This window comes from Lutra lutra, chromosome 2 (genome assembly GCF_902655055.1).
Source record: "Lutra lutra chromosome 2, mLutLut1.2, whole genome shotgun sequence".
NCBI classification, from domain to species: Eukaryota; Metazoa; Chordata; class Mammalia; order Carnivora; family Mustelidae; genus Lutra; species Lutra lutra.
In genome coordinates this window covers 204191916-204206411 of record NC_062279.1, presented here as the reverse complement: position 1 = coordinate 204206411, position 14496 = coordinate 204191916, and the positions used below count along the sequence as shown (strand labels likewise).

At 40.3% G+C, this 14496-nt stretch overlaps 2 protein-coding genes across 12 annotated transcripts in view; one reads left to right on the top strand and one right to left on the bottom strand.

Annotated features, from left to right (window-relative positions):
* Positions 1-14496, top strand: part of CCDC158 (coiled-coil domain containing 158) — a 101432-nt gene that overhangs the window by 25034 nt on the left and 61902 nt on the right. The gene's annotated exons all lie outside the window — the stretch shown is intronic.
* LOC125093865 (osteoclast-stimulating factor 1-like) lies at positions 11583-12841 on the bottom strand. Its single transcript, XM_047719590.1, has one exon. The coding sequence runs from the start codon at positions 12722-12724 to the stop codon at positions 12080-12082; it is 645 nt and encodes a 214-aa protein (XP_047575546.1). The 5' UTR covers positions 12725-12841; the 3' UTR covers positions 11583-12079.

Here is a 14496-nt window from a genome sequence, read left to right as displayed (position 1 = left end):
ATCTATTCATTTCAGTGAGGGGAGTATTGAAGTCCCCTACTATTATTGCATTATTATCAATGTATTTCTTTGATTTTGTTATTAATTGGTTTATATAGTTGGCTGCTCCCATGTTAGGGGCATAGATACTTAAAATTGTTAGATCTTCTTGTTGGACAGACCCCTTGAGTATGATATAGTGTCCTTCCTCATCACTTGTTATAGTCTTTGGCTTAAAGTCTAATTGATCTGATATAAGGATTGCCACCCCAGCCTTCTTCTGATGTCCATTAGCATGATAAATTGTTTTCCACCCCCTCACTTTAAATCTGGAGGTGTCTTTGGGTCTAAAATGAGTTTCTTGTAGGCAGCATATTGATGGGTTTTGGTTTTTTATCCATTCTGATACCCTGTGTCTTTTGATTGGGGCATTTAGCCCATTAACATTCAGGGTAACTATTGAGAGATATGAGTTTAGTGCCATTGTATTGCCAGTAAGGTGACTGTTACTATATATTGTCTCTGTTCCTTTCTGATCTACTACTTTTAGGGTCTCTCTTTGCTTAGAGGACCCCTTTCAATATTTCCTGTAGAGCTCGTTTGGTGTTTGCAAATTCTTTCAGTTTTTGTATGTCCTGGAAGCTTTTAATCTCTCCTTCTATTTTCAATGATAGCCTAGCTGGATATAGTATTCTTGGCTGCATGTTTTTCTCATTTACTGCTCTGAATATGCCATCCCATTCCTTTCTGGTCTGCCAGGTCTCTGTGGATAGGTCAGCTGCCAATCTAACATTTTTACCATTGTATGTTACAGACTTCTTTTCCCAGGCTGCTTTCAGGATTTTCTCTTTGTTGCTTAGACTTGTAAATTTTACCATTAGGTGACGGGGTGTGGACCTATTCTTTTTGATTTTGAGGGGGGTTTTCTGCACCTCCTGGATTTTGATGCTTGTTCCCTTTGCCATATTAGGGAAATTCTCTCCAATAATTCTCTCCAATATACCTTCTGCTCCCCTCTCTCTTTCTTCTTCTTCTGGAATCCCAATTATTTTAATGTTATTTCATCTTATGGTGTCACTTATCTCTCGAATTCTCCCCTCGTGGTCCAGTAGCTGTTTGTTCCTCTTTTGCTCAGCTTCTTTATTCTCTGTCATTTGGTCTTCTATGTCACTAATTCTTTCTTCTGCCTCATTTATCCTAGCAGTGAGAGCCTCCATTTTTTATTGCACCTCATTAATAGCTTTTTTTGATTTCAACTTGGTTAGATTTTAGTTCTTTTATTTCTCCAGAAAGGGCTTTTATCTCTCCAGAGAGGGTTTCTCTAATATCTTCCATGCCTTTTTTGAGCTCGGCTAGAACCTTGAGAATCATCATTCTGAACTCTAGATCTGACATATTACCAATGTCTGTATTTATTAGGTCCCTAACCTTCAGTATTGCCTCTTGTTCTTTTTTTTTGTGGTAAGTTTTTCCGCCTTTTCATTTTGTCCAGATAAGAATATATGAAGGAGCAAATAAAATATTAAAAGGGTGGCAAAGACCCTAGGAAAATGTGCTTTAGCCAAATCAGAAGAGACCCCAAATCATGGGGGGGAGAAAGGGGATTAAAAAAAAAAAGTTCAGTGGGGCGCCTGGGGGGCTCAGTGGGTTAAGCCGCTGCCTTTGGCTCAGGTCATGATCTCAGGGTCCTGGGATCGAGTCCAGCATTGGGCTCTCTGCTCAGCAGGGAGCCTGCTTCCCTCTCTCTCTCTCTCTCTGCCTGCCTCTCTATCTACTTGTGATCTCTCTCTGTCAAATAAATAAATTTTTAAAAATCTTTAAAAAAAAAAGTTCAGAAAAAAAATTAAAAAAAACATATTTAAAAAAATATAAAAAAGAAAAAATATGTATACTAGACTGGTGACTAGAACAGGGTCACCCACTTAATTTTGGGAGTATTTTGGTCTCTTAGAAGAAACTACCTCCCAAAATTTTAAGAATGAAAAACATATATATGGGTAAACACAATGAAGGGATGGAATATGCCTGTAAAGATGAAAAAAATTTTTTTTTTAATTTCTAAAAAAGGAGTTTATAAGGTAAGTTGGTTGGGAGAATAAAGAAAAAGAAAGTGGAGAGATTTTGCTCGGCTGGAGACTAGAACAAGCCTGGAGCTAGATTTAGGGCGTATTTTGATCTATTAGAAGAAGTTGTACCCCAAATTTTTTAGAAGAAAAAACCCTATGTGTATACAAAAAATAAAGTTAGATACAATGAAGGATAAAATATCACTATAATAATGAAGGTTCAAAAAGATTATTATTTTTTAATGAAAGGTATTGTTAAGATAAACTAGTTAAGAAACGTTAAAAGAATAAAAGGTAAAGGTTAAAAAAATTTAGAAGAAGAAAAAAAGTAAAATTAAAAAAAATTAAATTAACTGCAAGACTAAGGAATCATGGGGAGAAAACCATGAATTCCATGCTTTGCTTTCTCCTTTTCTGGGATTCTGCTGTTCTCCTTGGTAGGTGAACTTGGTCCTGGCTGGGTTTCTTGCTGATCTTCTGGGGGAGGGGCCTGTTGTAGTGATTCTCAAGCGTCTTTGCCCCAGGCGGAGTTGCACCACCCTTTCCCGGGGCTGGGCTGAGTAATCCGCTCGGGTTTGCTTTCGGGAGCTTTTGTTCCCTGAGCACTTTCCATAGAGTCTGGAGGGCGGGAATGAAGATGGTGGCCTCCCGGTGTCCGGCCCGGAGGAGCCGAGAGCTTGGGGCCCCACTCCTCAGTGCGCCCTCAGAGAACAGCGCCCAATGACTCCCCCCACCCTGGCCTCCGGCTGCGCTCCCAGCTGACCGAGCCTGTGACCGGTTCAAGGCAACCCCGAGCTGAGAGTCACTCCTCGGCTCTGTCTCTGTAGCCGGCTTCCCCGCTCTAATACCTGTGACCTTTGCGACACTCAGACACCCCCGATCCTTCTGTGACCCTGTGGGACCTGAGGCCGCGCTGACCCCGCCTGGGCTTCACCCCAGTTAAGCCTCTGGAGCAATGTCCCTCAGCGGAACAGACTTTTTTTTTTTTTTCACATTTTTTTTAATTTTTTTTTTAATTTTTTTATTTTTTCAGCATAACAGTATTCATTATTTTTGCACCACACCCAGTGCTCCATGCAATCCGTGCCCTCTACAATACCCACCACCTGGTGCCCCCAACGTCCCACCCCCCACTCCTTCAAAATTCTCAGATCGTTTTTCAGAGTCCATAGTCTCTCATGGTTCACCTCCCCTTCCAATTTCCCTCAACTCCCTTCTCCTCTCCATCTCCCCTTGTCCTCCATGCTATTTGTTATGCTCCACAAATAAGTGAAACCATATGATAATTGACTCTCTCTGCTTGACTTATTTCACTCAGCATCATCTCTTCCAGTCCCGTCCATGTTGCTACAAAACTTGGGTATTCATCCTTTCTTTTTCTTTTTTTTTTTTTTTTTTTACAGCTTTATAAACATATATTTTTATCCCCAGGGGTACAGGTCTGCGAATTGCCAGGTTTACACACTTCACAACACTCACCATAGCACATACCCTCCCCAATATCCATAACCCCACCCCCTCTCCCAACCCCCTCCCCCCATCAACCCTCAGTTTGTTTTGTGAGATTAAGAGTCACTTATCGTTTGTCTCCCTCCCAATCCCATCTTGTTTCATTTACTCTTCTCCTACCCCCTCAACCCCCCATGTTGCATCTCCTCTCCCTCATATCAGGGAGATCATATGATAGTTGTCTTTCTCCAATTGACTTATTTCGCTAAGCATGATACCCTCTAGTTCCATCCACATTGTCGCAAATGGCAAGATTTCATTTCTTTTGATGGCTGCATAGTATTCCATTGTGTATATATACCACATCTTCTTTATCCATTCGTCTGTAGATGGACATCTAGGTTCTTTCCATAGTTTGGCTATTGTAGACATTGCTGCTATAAACATTCGGGTGCATGTGCCCCTTCGGATCACTACGTTTGTATCTTTAGGGTAAATACCCAGCAGTGCAATTGCAGGGTCATAGGGTAATTCTATTTTCAACATTTTGAGGAACCTCCATGCTGTTTTCCAGAGTGGTTGCACCAGCTTGCATTCCCATCAACAGTGTAGGAGGGTTCCCCTTTCTCCGCATCCTCGCCAGCATCTGTCATTTCCTGACTTGTTAATTTTAGCCATTCTGACTGGTGTGAGGTGATATCTCATGGTGGTTTTGATTTGTATTTCCCTGATGCCGAGTGATATGGAGCACTTTTTCATGTGTCTGTTGGCCATCTGGATGTCTTCTTTGCAGAAATGTCTGTTCATGTCCTCTGCCCATTTCTTGATTGGATTATTTGTTCTTTGGGTGTTGAGTTTGCTAAGTTCTTTATAGATTTTGGACACTAGCCCTTTATCTGATATGTCATTTGCAAATATCTTCTCCCATTCTGTCAGTTGTCTTTTGGTTTTTTTAACTGTTTCCTTTGCTGTGCAAAAGCTTTTGATCTTGATAAAATCCCAAAAGTTCATTTTTGCCCTTGCTTCCCTTGCCTTTGGTGATGTTCCTAGGAAGATGTTGCTGCGGCTGACGTCGAAGAGGTTGCTGCCTGTGTTCTCCTCGAGGATTTTGATGGATTCCTTTCTCACATTGAGATCCTTCATCCATTTTGAGTCTATTTTCGTGTGTGGTGTAAGGAAATGATCCAATTTCATTTTTCTGCATGTGGCTGTCCAATTTTCCCAACACCATTTATTGAAGAGGCTGTCTTTGTTCCATTGGACATTCTTTCCTGCTTTGTCGAAGATGAGTTGACCATAGAGTTGAGGGTCCATTTCTGGGCTCTCTATTCTGTTCCATTGATCTATGTGTCTGTTTTTGTGCCAGTACCATGCTGTCTTGATGATGACAGCTTTGTAATAGAGCTTGAAGTCCGGAATTGTGATGCCACCAACTTTGGCTTTCTTTTTCAATATTCCTTTGGCTATTCGAGGTCTTTTCTGGTTCCATATAAATTTTAGGATTATGTGTTCCATTTCTTTGAAAAAAATGGATGTTACTTTGATAGGAATTGCATTAAATATGTAGATTGCTTTAGGTAGCATAGACATTTTCACAATATTTGTTCTTCCAATCCAGGAGCATGGAACATTTTTCCATTTCTTTGTGTCTTCCTCAATTTCTTTCATGAGAAGTCCTAGCCTCAGCAATCAGACAACAAAAGGAAATTAAAGGCATCCAAATCGGCAAAGAAGAAGTCAAACTATCACTCTTCGCAGATGATATGATACTCTATGTGGAAAACCCAAAAGACTCCACTCCAAAACTGCTAGAACTTGTACAGGAATTCAGTAAAGTGTCAGGATATAAAATCAATGCACAGAAATCAGTTGCATTTCTCTACACCAACAACAAGACAGAAGAAAGAGAAATTAAGGAGTCCATCCCATTTATAATTGCACCCAAAACTATGAGATACCTAGGAATAAACCTAACCAAAGAGACTAAGAATCTATACTCGGAACAGACTTTTAAAAGTCCCGGTTTTGTGCTCCGTTGCTCCGCCGCTTGCCGGGAGCCGGCCCCTCCCCCCGCGGTCTATCTTCCCATCACTTTGGATTCACTTCTCCACCGGTCCTACCTTTCAGAATATGGTCAATTTTCTGTTTCTAGAATTGTTGCTGTTCTTCTCTTCAGTCTCCTATTGTATTTGTAGATGTTAGCAATGGATTGATAAGCTATCTAGCTGATCTCCTGCTACCTGATGTCATTTCAGCTGCTACTTCTCCGCCATCTTGACTCCTCCCCCTCCTCCTTCCTTCCTTTTAAAGAGAGGGAGAGAGAGAGAATCTTAAGCAGCTTCTGTGATCGGGAGCCCAACATGGGGCTTGATCTCACAACCCTGATATTATGAGCTGAGCCAAAACCAAGAGTCAGATGCTAAACTGACTGAGCGACCCAGGTCCCCCAAACCTCATTTATTCTTTTTTTTTAATTAATATATAATGTATTATTTGTTTCAGGGTTACAGGTCTATGATTCATCAGTCATACACAATTCAGAGCTCTCACCGTAGCACATACCCTCCCTAGTGTCCATTACCCAGCCACTCCATCCCTCCTCCCCACCTGCCAGCAATCCTCAATTTGTTTCCTAAGATTAAGAGTCTCTTATGGTTTGTCTCCCTCTCTGCTTTCATCTTGTTTCATTTTTCCCCTCCCTTCCCCTGTGATCTTCTGTCTTGTTTCTCAAATTCCTCATATTAGTGAGATCACTGATAATTGTCTTTCTCTGACTGACTTATTTCACTCAGCATAATACCCACTAGTTCCATCCACATTGTTGCAAATGGCAAGATTTCAGCGTTTTTTGATGGCTGCATAGTATTCCATTGTGTGTGTGTGTGTGTGTGTGTGTGTGTACCACATCTTCTTTATCCATTCATCTGTTGATGGACATTAAACTCTTTCCATAGTTTGGCTCTTATGGTCACTGTTGCTATGAACATTTGGGTGCACGTGCCCCTTCAGATCTACATTTGTAAATACCCAGTAGTGCAATTGCTGGGTCATAGGGTAGCTCTATTTTCAACTTTTTGAGGAACCTCCATGCTGTTTTCCAGAATGGCTGCACCAGTTTGCATTCCCACCAACAGTGTAGGAGGGTTCCCCTTTCTCCCCATCCTCTCCAACATCTGTCATTTCCTGACTTGTTAATTTTAGTCATTCTGACTGGTTTTCATTTGTATTTCATTTCATTTGTATTGTATTTTCCTTTGCATAGTGATGTTGAGTATTGTTTCATGTGTCTTCTTTGCAGAAATGTCTGTTCATGTCCTCTCCCCATTTCTTGATTGGATTATTTGTTCTTTAGGTGTGGAATTTTATAAGTTCTTTATAGATTTTGGATACTAGCTCTTTATGAGATATGTCATTTGCAAACATCTCCCATTCTGTCAGTTTGTATTTTGGTTTTGTTGACTGTTTCCTTTGCTGTGCAAAAGCTTGTGATCTTGATGAAGTCCCAATAGTTCATTTTTGCACTTGCTTCCCTTGCCTTTGGCAAAGTTTCTAGGAAGGAGTTGCTGTGGCTGAGATCGAAGAGGTTGCTGCCTGTGTTCTGTTCACGGATTTTGGTGGATTCCTGTCTCACATTGAGGTCTTTCATGGATTTTGAGTCTATTTTTGTGTGTGGTGTACGGAAATGGTCAATTTTCCCAACACCATTTGTTGAAGAGACTGTCTTTTTTCCATTGGATTATTCTTTTCTGCTTTGTCGAAGATTAGTTGACCATAGAGTTGAGGTTCCATTTCTGAACTGTCTATTCTGTCCATTGATCTATGTGTCTGTTTTTGGGCCAGTACCATACTGTCTTGATGATAACAGCTTTGTAATAGAGCTTGAAGTCCGGAATTGTGATGCCACCAACTTTGGCTTTCTTTTTCAATATTCCTCTGGCTATTTGAGGTCTTTTCTGGTTCCATATAAATTTTAGGATTATTTGATCCATTTCTTTGAAAAAAATTGATGATATTTTGATAGGGATTGCATTAAATGTGTAGATTGTTTTAGGTAGCATAGACATTTTCACAATATTTGTTCTTCCAATCCATAAGTATGGAACGTTTTTCCATTTCTTTGTGCTTCCTCAGTTGCTTTCATGAGTGCTTTATAGTTTTCTGAGTACAGATTCTTTGCCTCTTTGGTTAGGTTTATTCCGAGGTATCTTATGGTTTTGGGTGCAATTGTAAATGGGATTGACTCTTTAATTTATCTTTCTTCTGTCTTACTGTTGGTGCATAGAAATGCAACTGATTTCAGTGCATTTATTTTATATACTGACATTTTACTGAATTCCTGTATGAGTTCTAGCAGTTTTGGAGTGGAGTCTTTGGGTTTTCCACACAAAGTATCATATCATCTGCAAAGAGTGAGAGTTTGACTTCTTTGCTGATTCAGATGCCTTTTATTTCTTTTTGTTGTCTGATTGCTGAAGCTAGGACTTCTAGTACTATGTTGAATAGCAGTGGTGATAGTGGACAGTCCTGCAGTGTTCCTGACCTTAGGGGAAAAGCTGAGATCTTTTCGCCATTGAGAATGATATTTGCAGTGGGTTTTTCATAGATGGCTTTGATGATATTGAGGTATGTACCCTCTATCCCTACACTATGAAGAGTTTTGATCAAGAAAGGATGCTGTACTCCGTCAAATGTATTTTCAGCATCTATTGAGAGTATCATATGGTTCTTGTTCTTTTATTAATTTATTGTGTCACACTCATTGATTTGCAGATGTTGAACCAACCTTGCAGCCCTGGAATAAATCCCACTTTGTCATGGTGACTAATCCTTTTAATGTACTGTTGGATCCTATTGTTCATCAGGGATATTGGTCTATAATTCTCATTTTTGATAGGGTCTTTGTCTAGTTTGGGGATAGAGATAATGCTGGCCTCATAAAATGAGTTTGGAAGGTTTCCTTCCACTTCTATTTTTTGAAAAAATTTCAGGAGAATGGGTACTAATTCTTCTTTAAATGTTTGGTAGAATTCCCCTGGGAAACTGTCTGGTGCAAGGCTCTTGTGTTTTGGGAGATTTTTGATGACTGCTTCAATTGCCTTACTGGTTATGAGTCTGTTCAGGTTTTCTATTTCTTCCTGGTTCAGTTTAGGTAGTTTATATGTCTCTAAGAATTTCTTCCAGATTGTCAAATTTGCTGGCATATAATTGCTCATAATATGGTCTTATAATTGTTTGTATTTCTTTGGTGTTGGTTGTGGTCTCTCCTCTTTCATTCATGATTTTATTAATTCGGGTCCTTTCTCTTTTCTTTTTGATAAGTCTGGCTAGGGGTTTATTAATCTTACTCTTTCAAAGAACCAGCTCCTAGTTTCATTAATCTGTTCTACTATTTTTTGGTTTCTGTTTCATTGACTTCTGCTCTGATTTTTATTATTTCTCTTCTTCTGATGGGTTTGGACTTTATTTGTTCTTCTTTCTCCAGCTCCTTTAGGTGTAGTGTTATGTTGTGTATTTGAGAACTTTCTTATTTCTTGAGAAAGGCTCAAATCACTGTATACTTTCCTCTCAGGACTGCCTTTGCTGTGTCCCAAAGATTTTGAACAGTTGTGTTTTCATTTTCATTTGTTTCCATGAATTTTTAAAATTCTTCTTTAATTTCCTGGTTGACCCATTCATTCTTTAGTATGATGCTCTTTTAGCCTCCATGTATTTGAGGTCTTTCCAACTTTCTTTTTGCAGATGAGTTCTAGTTTCAAAGCCTTGTGGTCTGAAAATATGCAGGGAACGATCCCAATCTTTTGGTACTGGTTGAGACCTGATTTGTGGCCCAGGATATGATCTATTCTAAAGACTGTTCCATGTGAACTAGAGGAGAGTGTGTAATCTGTTGCTTTAGGATGGAATGTTCTGAATATATCTGTGATGTTCATCTGGTCCAATATGTCATTTAAAGCCTTTATTTCCTTGTTGATCTTTTGCTTAGGTAATCTGTCCATTTCAGTGAGGGGTTTGTTAAAGTCCCCTACCATTACTGTGTTATTATCAATGTGTTTCTTTGATTTTGTTATTAATTGGTTTATATAATTGGCTGCTCCCATGTTAGGGACATAGATATTTGAAATTGTTAGACATTCTTGTTGGACAGACCCTTTAAGTATAATATAATGTCCTTCTTCATCTCTTATTATAGTCTTTGGCTTAAAATTTGTCCGATAGAAGGATTGCCACCCCAGCTTTCTTGTGATGTCCATTAGGATGGTAAATAGTTTTCCACCCCTTCACTTTAAATCTGGAGGTGTCTTTGTGTCTAAAATGAGTTTCTTATAGACAGCATATCTATGGGTCTTATTTTTTATCCATTCTGATACCCTGTGTCTTTTGATTGGGGTTTTTAGTCCATTTACATTCAGGGTAACATAAAGATATGAATTTAGTTCCATTGTATTGCCTGTAAGGTGACTGTTACTGTATATTGTCCCTGTTCCTTTTTGGTCTACTTTCAGGCTCTGTCTTTGCTTAGAGGACCCCTTTCAATATTCCCTGTAATGCCGGTTTGGTGTTTGCAAATTCTTTTAGTTTTTGTTTGTCCTGGAAACTTTTTATTTCTCCTCCTATTTTCAATGATAGCCTAGCTGGCTATAGTATTCTTCGATGCATACTTTTCTCATTTACTGCTCTAAATATGCCATCCCATTCCTTTCTGGTCTTCCAGGTCTCTGTGGATAGGTATGCTGCCAATCTAATGTTTCTCCTGTTGTAGATTACAGACCTCTTGTCCCAAGCTGCTTTAAGGATTTTCTCCTTGTCTCTGAGACTTGGAAGTTTTATTATTAGATGATGTGGTGTTGACCTATTTTTATTGATGGGGGAGCGGATTCTCTGTGCCTCCTGGATTTTGATTCTTGTTTCCTTCTCCAAATTAGGGAAATTCTCTGCTATAATTTTCTCCAGTATACCTTCTGCCCCCTCTCTCTCTTTCTTCTTCTGGGATCCCAATTATTCTAATATTGCTTCATCTTATGGTATCACTTATCTCTTAAGTTCTCACCTCATGATCCAGTAGTTGTTTATCTCTTTTTCTCAGCTTCTTTATTCTCCATCATTCACCATCTTTTATCACTAATTCTCTCTTCTGCATCATTTATCCTAGCAGAAAGAGCCTCCATTTTTTTTTTTAAGATTTTATTCATTGACTTGACAGAGAGAGATCACAAGTAGACAGAGAGGCAGGCAGAGAGAGAGAGAGGGAAGCAGGCTCCCTGCCGAGCAGAGAGCCCGATGTGGGACTCGATCCCAGGACCCCGAGATCATGACCTGAGCCGAAGGCAGCGGCTTAACCCACTGAGCCACCCAGGCGCCCCAAGAGCCTCCATTTTTTATTGCACTTCATTAATAGCTTTTTTAAAATTTCAACTTGGTTAGATTTTAGTTCTTTTATTTCTCCAGAAAGAGATTTTATTCCCTAGAAAGGGATTCTCTAGTATCTTCTATGTTTTTTTCAAGTCCTTCTAGCATCTGTATGATCGTCATTCTGAACTCTGGTTCTGATATCTTACTAAGTCCATACTGAGTAGGTCCTCAGCAGTCGATACTGCCTCTTGTCCTTTTTTTTGAGGTGAGTTTTTCCACCTTGTCATTTTGTCCAGAGAATAGATGAATGAGAGAACAAAATGCTATAAGGGTAACAACAATACCAGAAAAGTATACACTAACCAAGTCAGAAGAGACATGAAACATAGGAGAGAAGAAAGGGGAAAACAATTTATGTATAACCAAAAGAACATACATATACATAGATAACTGAAAGAATTTGCGAACACCACGTCAGACTCACAGGAAATATTGAAAGGGGTCCTCTAAGCAAAGAGAGAACCTAAAACTAACAGACCAGAAAGGAACAGAGACAATATACAGTAACAATCACCTTACAGGCAATACAATGGCACTAAATTCACATATATATATATATATATATATATATATATATATATATATATTTAGGCTGGTGAATAGAACAGACCCACACACTTGATTTTGGGTGTATTTATTTACCAGCAAATAGTGATCCACAAAAACAGACAAAAGGAATACAGTCTCTTAAATGTTTATTTTTGTCAGAATAGCTGACGATTTTCTGTTAAGTCTTTTGGTTCATTATTATAACAAGCATTTCTCCCTTGAAAAATCCATTCAAAATGTTTCAATCCTTGAGGTAAAGAACTTAAAAAACAAAAATAAAACGAAACAAAACAAACAAACAACCAAAAACCATTCTGATTTTTTAAAGAAAAAAAATTTTAATTCCTTTAAAACTTGATAAATAGAAATAATCTCTTCTTGTTCTACTCTGGTGAACAAAAATGTACTTTATACAGCAAAGTATCCAGTCACTTATTGGCAAACTGAAGGTGAAAACCTACCCATTTATACGTTCTACGCAAACGCAGTGCAATACTTCCATGTTCATATAGAATTAAAAAAAAAAAAAAGACAAAAAACAGTTACCAACACTCTTCTGGCAAAGACAAAGGTTTTGGAATGGCAAAAGCAACAGATGTTTTAGCTCTCGAATCTCCAGAAGGGAATTAATCGGAGTCTTCATCATCAAGATATTCCTCAGCATTGCTTAATGTTCGAACAGCATCTGTGCCCTGTTTCTTTTTCAGGAGAGACGCACAGGCGGCATTCGTAGCCATGTCCAGGGCCAGCTTCTTCTCATTGTTTCTTAAGTCTGTTCTCGTACCTTTTTCCAGAAGCAGCTGGACAATATCTGCATAACCCTTCCAGGCGGCAGCGTGTAAGGCTGTGTCTCCCAACTTGTTCTGTTGGTTCAGTTCAACGTTTGGTTGAGTAAACAGCACTTCCACTACATCTTTATGGCCCCCGTGGCAGGCCCAGTAGAGGGCGGTGCTTCCAGCCTTGTCTAAGCCATTAACGCCGACTCTGTTGTCCAAACACTCTCTCAACCAGCTCAAGTTGCCTCTTTTTGCAGCTTCGTGCAATGGATTGTCAATGGATTCTGCCTGCTCAGCCACATAGTTGCTTGGGATGAGTCCAGTCCTGCCTTTGGACGTGCCTTTCCACCAATTGGTATCACTCATGTCAGTAATGTAGATAATATCACCTTCCTCAAAGTACAACTCATCTGGAGTTCTGGGTTCAAACGTATAAAGAGCTCTGAACACTTTAACTTGCCCTGGTTTGACCGGTTTGGGTGGCGGCTTCGACATCGCACTTCCTGGAGCGGCTGAGCCTCAAGACCAAGCATGAAAAGCCGGCCGAACGCCCCGCCAGCCGGCACTCCGGGGACCCCAAAGTTTTTTTTGTCGGATTCGCAGCGGAGCGCCTTCAAGGATCTGCGCCCACCCTTGGCCGTCGGACAAGCGGACGCCGATTTTGGGTGTATTTTTGTCTGTTAGAAGAAACTGCCTCCCAAAATTTTAAAGAAAGAAAAACTTATATATGTATAGAAATAAGGGCAAACATGATGAAGGGATCAAATATGACTGCAAAGATGAAAATTTAAAATGATTTTAAAAAAGGAATTGATAAGCAGGTGGTTGAAAAAGAAAGAAAAAAAAAGTAGAGAATGTGATCAGGCTGGAGACTAGAACAAAGCCATAGGCTAGATGCAGAATATATTTTTGTCTGTTAGAAGAAACTGTATCTCAAAATTTTAAAGAAAGAAAAACTTATATGTACACAAAAAATAAGGTTAAATACAGTGAAGGAATAGAATATGAGTGTAAAAATGAAAATTAAAAAAGATTTTTTAAAAGGTGTTAAGATAGATAGGGGTGCCTGGGTGGCTCAGTGGGTTAAAGCCTCTGCCTTCAGCTCAGGTCGAAGTATAATGTAATGTTATTGAGCCCCGCATCAGGCTCTCTGCTCAGTGGGGAGCCTGCTTCCCTCTCACTCTTTGCCTGCCTCTCTGCCTACTTGTGATCTCTCTGTCAAATAAATAAATAAAATCTTTAAAAAAATAAATAAAAGGTGTTAAGATAAAATAGTTAAAATAGGAAAGAGAAAAATATTTTAAAAATGAAAAAATTGACAATTTAAAAAATTTAATTTTGAAAGACTAAAGGATCATGGGGAAAAAGCCATGAATTCTATGTGCTGTATTCCCCTAGCCCCGTTCCCATTGATCAGTAAACTTGGTCTTGGCTGGATGATCTTGCTGATGAGGGACCTCTTGCAGTGATTCTTGGATATCTTTGCCCGAGGCGGAATTGCACCGGCCTTGCCGGGGGCCAGGCTAAGCAATCTGCTCAAGTTTGCTCTTGGTAGCTTTTGTTCCATGAACACTTTTTGTACAGCTTTGGAGGATGAGAATGAAAATGACAGTCTCCCAGTCTCTGCCCCGGAGGATCTGAGAGCTTAGGGACCCCCTCTTCAGTGTGCCCTTAGAGTAAAGCAGTCAGTCCCTCCCATCTCCCTGGTCTCCTGCTGTGCTCCAAGCCCACACAGCCTGTGACTGAGCATTTCTGTCTCTGGTACACAGCCCTGTTTGGAGTCTCCAAACCCAGTGGATTCCCCAGGCACACTCCTGCTCGGCTCCTCCCTGTGGAGGAAGCGGGGGGGGGGGGGTGTCTCCCTGGATTTGCCACTTAATGGGGTCCCTGCTCAAAAAGTAGTGGCCTGACTGTGCATCAGATCACAGTTCAAGGTAACCTGAGCTGAGCGCACCCCTCATCTCTGTCTCTACAGCCGGCTTCCCTGCTCTGACACCTGGGAGCTCTGCCACCCTGAGACACCCCTGGTCTCTCTGTCACCCTGCAGCTCCTGAGACCACGCTGTTCCCGTGAGGGCTCCATCCCCACTTAGCCACTGGAGTGATGTCCCTCCATGGAGCAGACTTCTAAAAGTTCTGATTTTGTGCTCTGCTGCTCTACTGCTTGCCTGGAGCTGGCCCCTACCCCCAACGGTCTCTGTCTCCATATATGGCCTTGGATTCACTTCTCCGCATGTCCTACCTTCCAGAAAGTGGTTGCTTTTCTGT

Excerpts from the sequence above, each read along its gene's own strand:
- LOC125093865 (XM_047719590.1), bottom strand. The coding sequence starts at position 12,724 with ATGTCGAAGCCGCCACCCAAACCGGTCAAACCAGGGCAAGTTAAAGTG.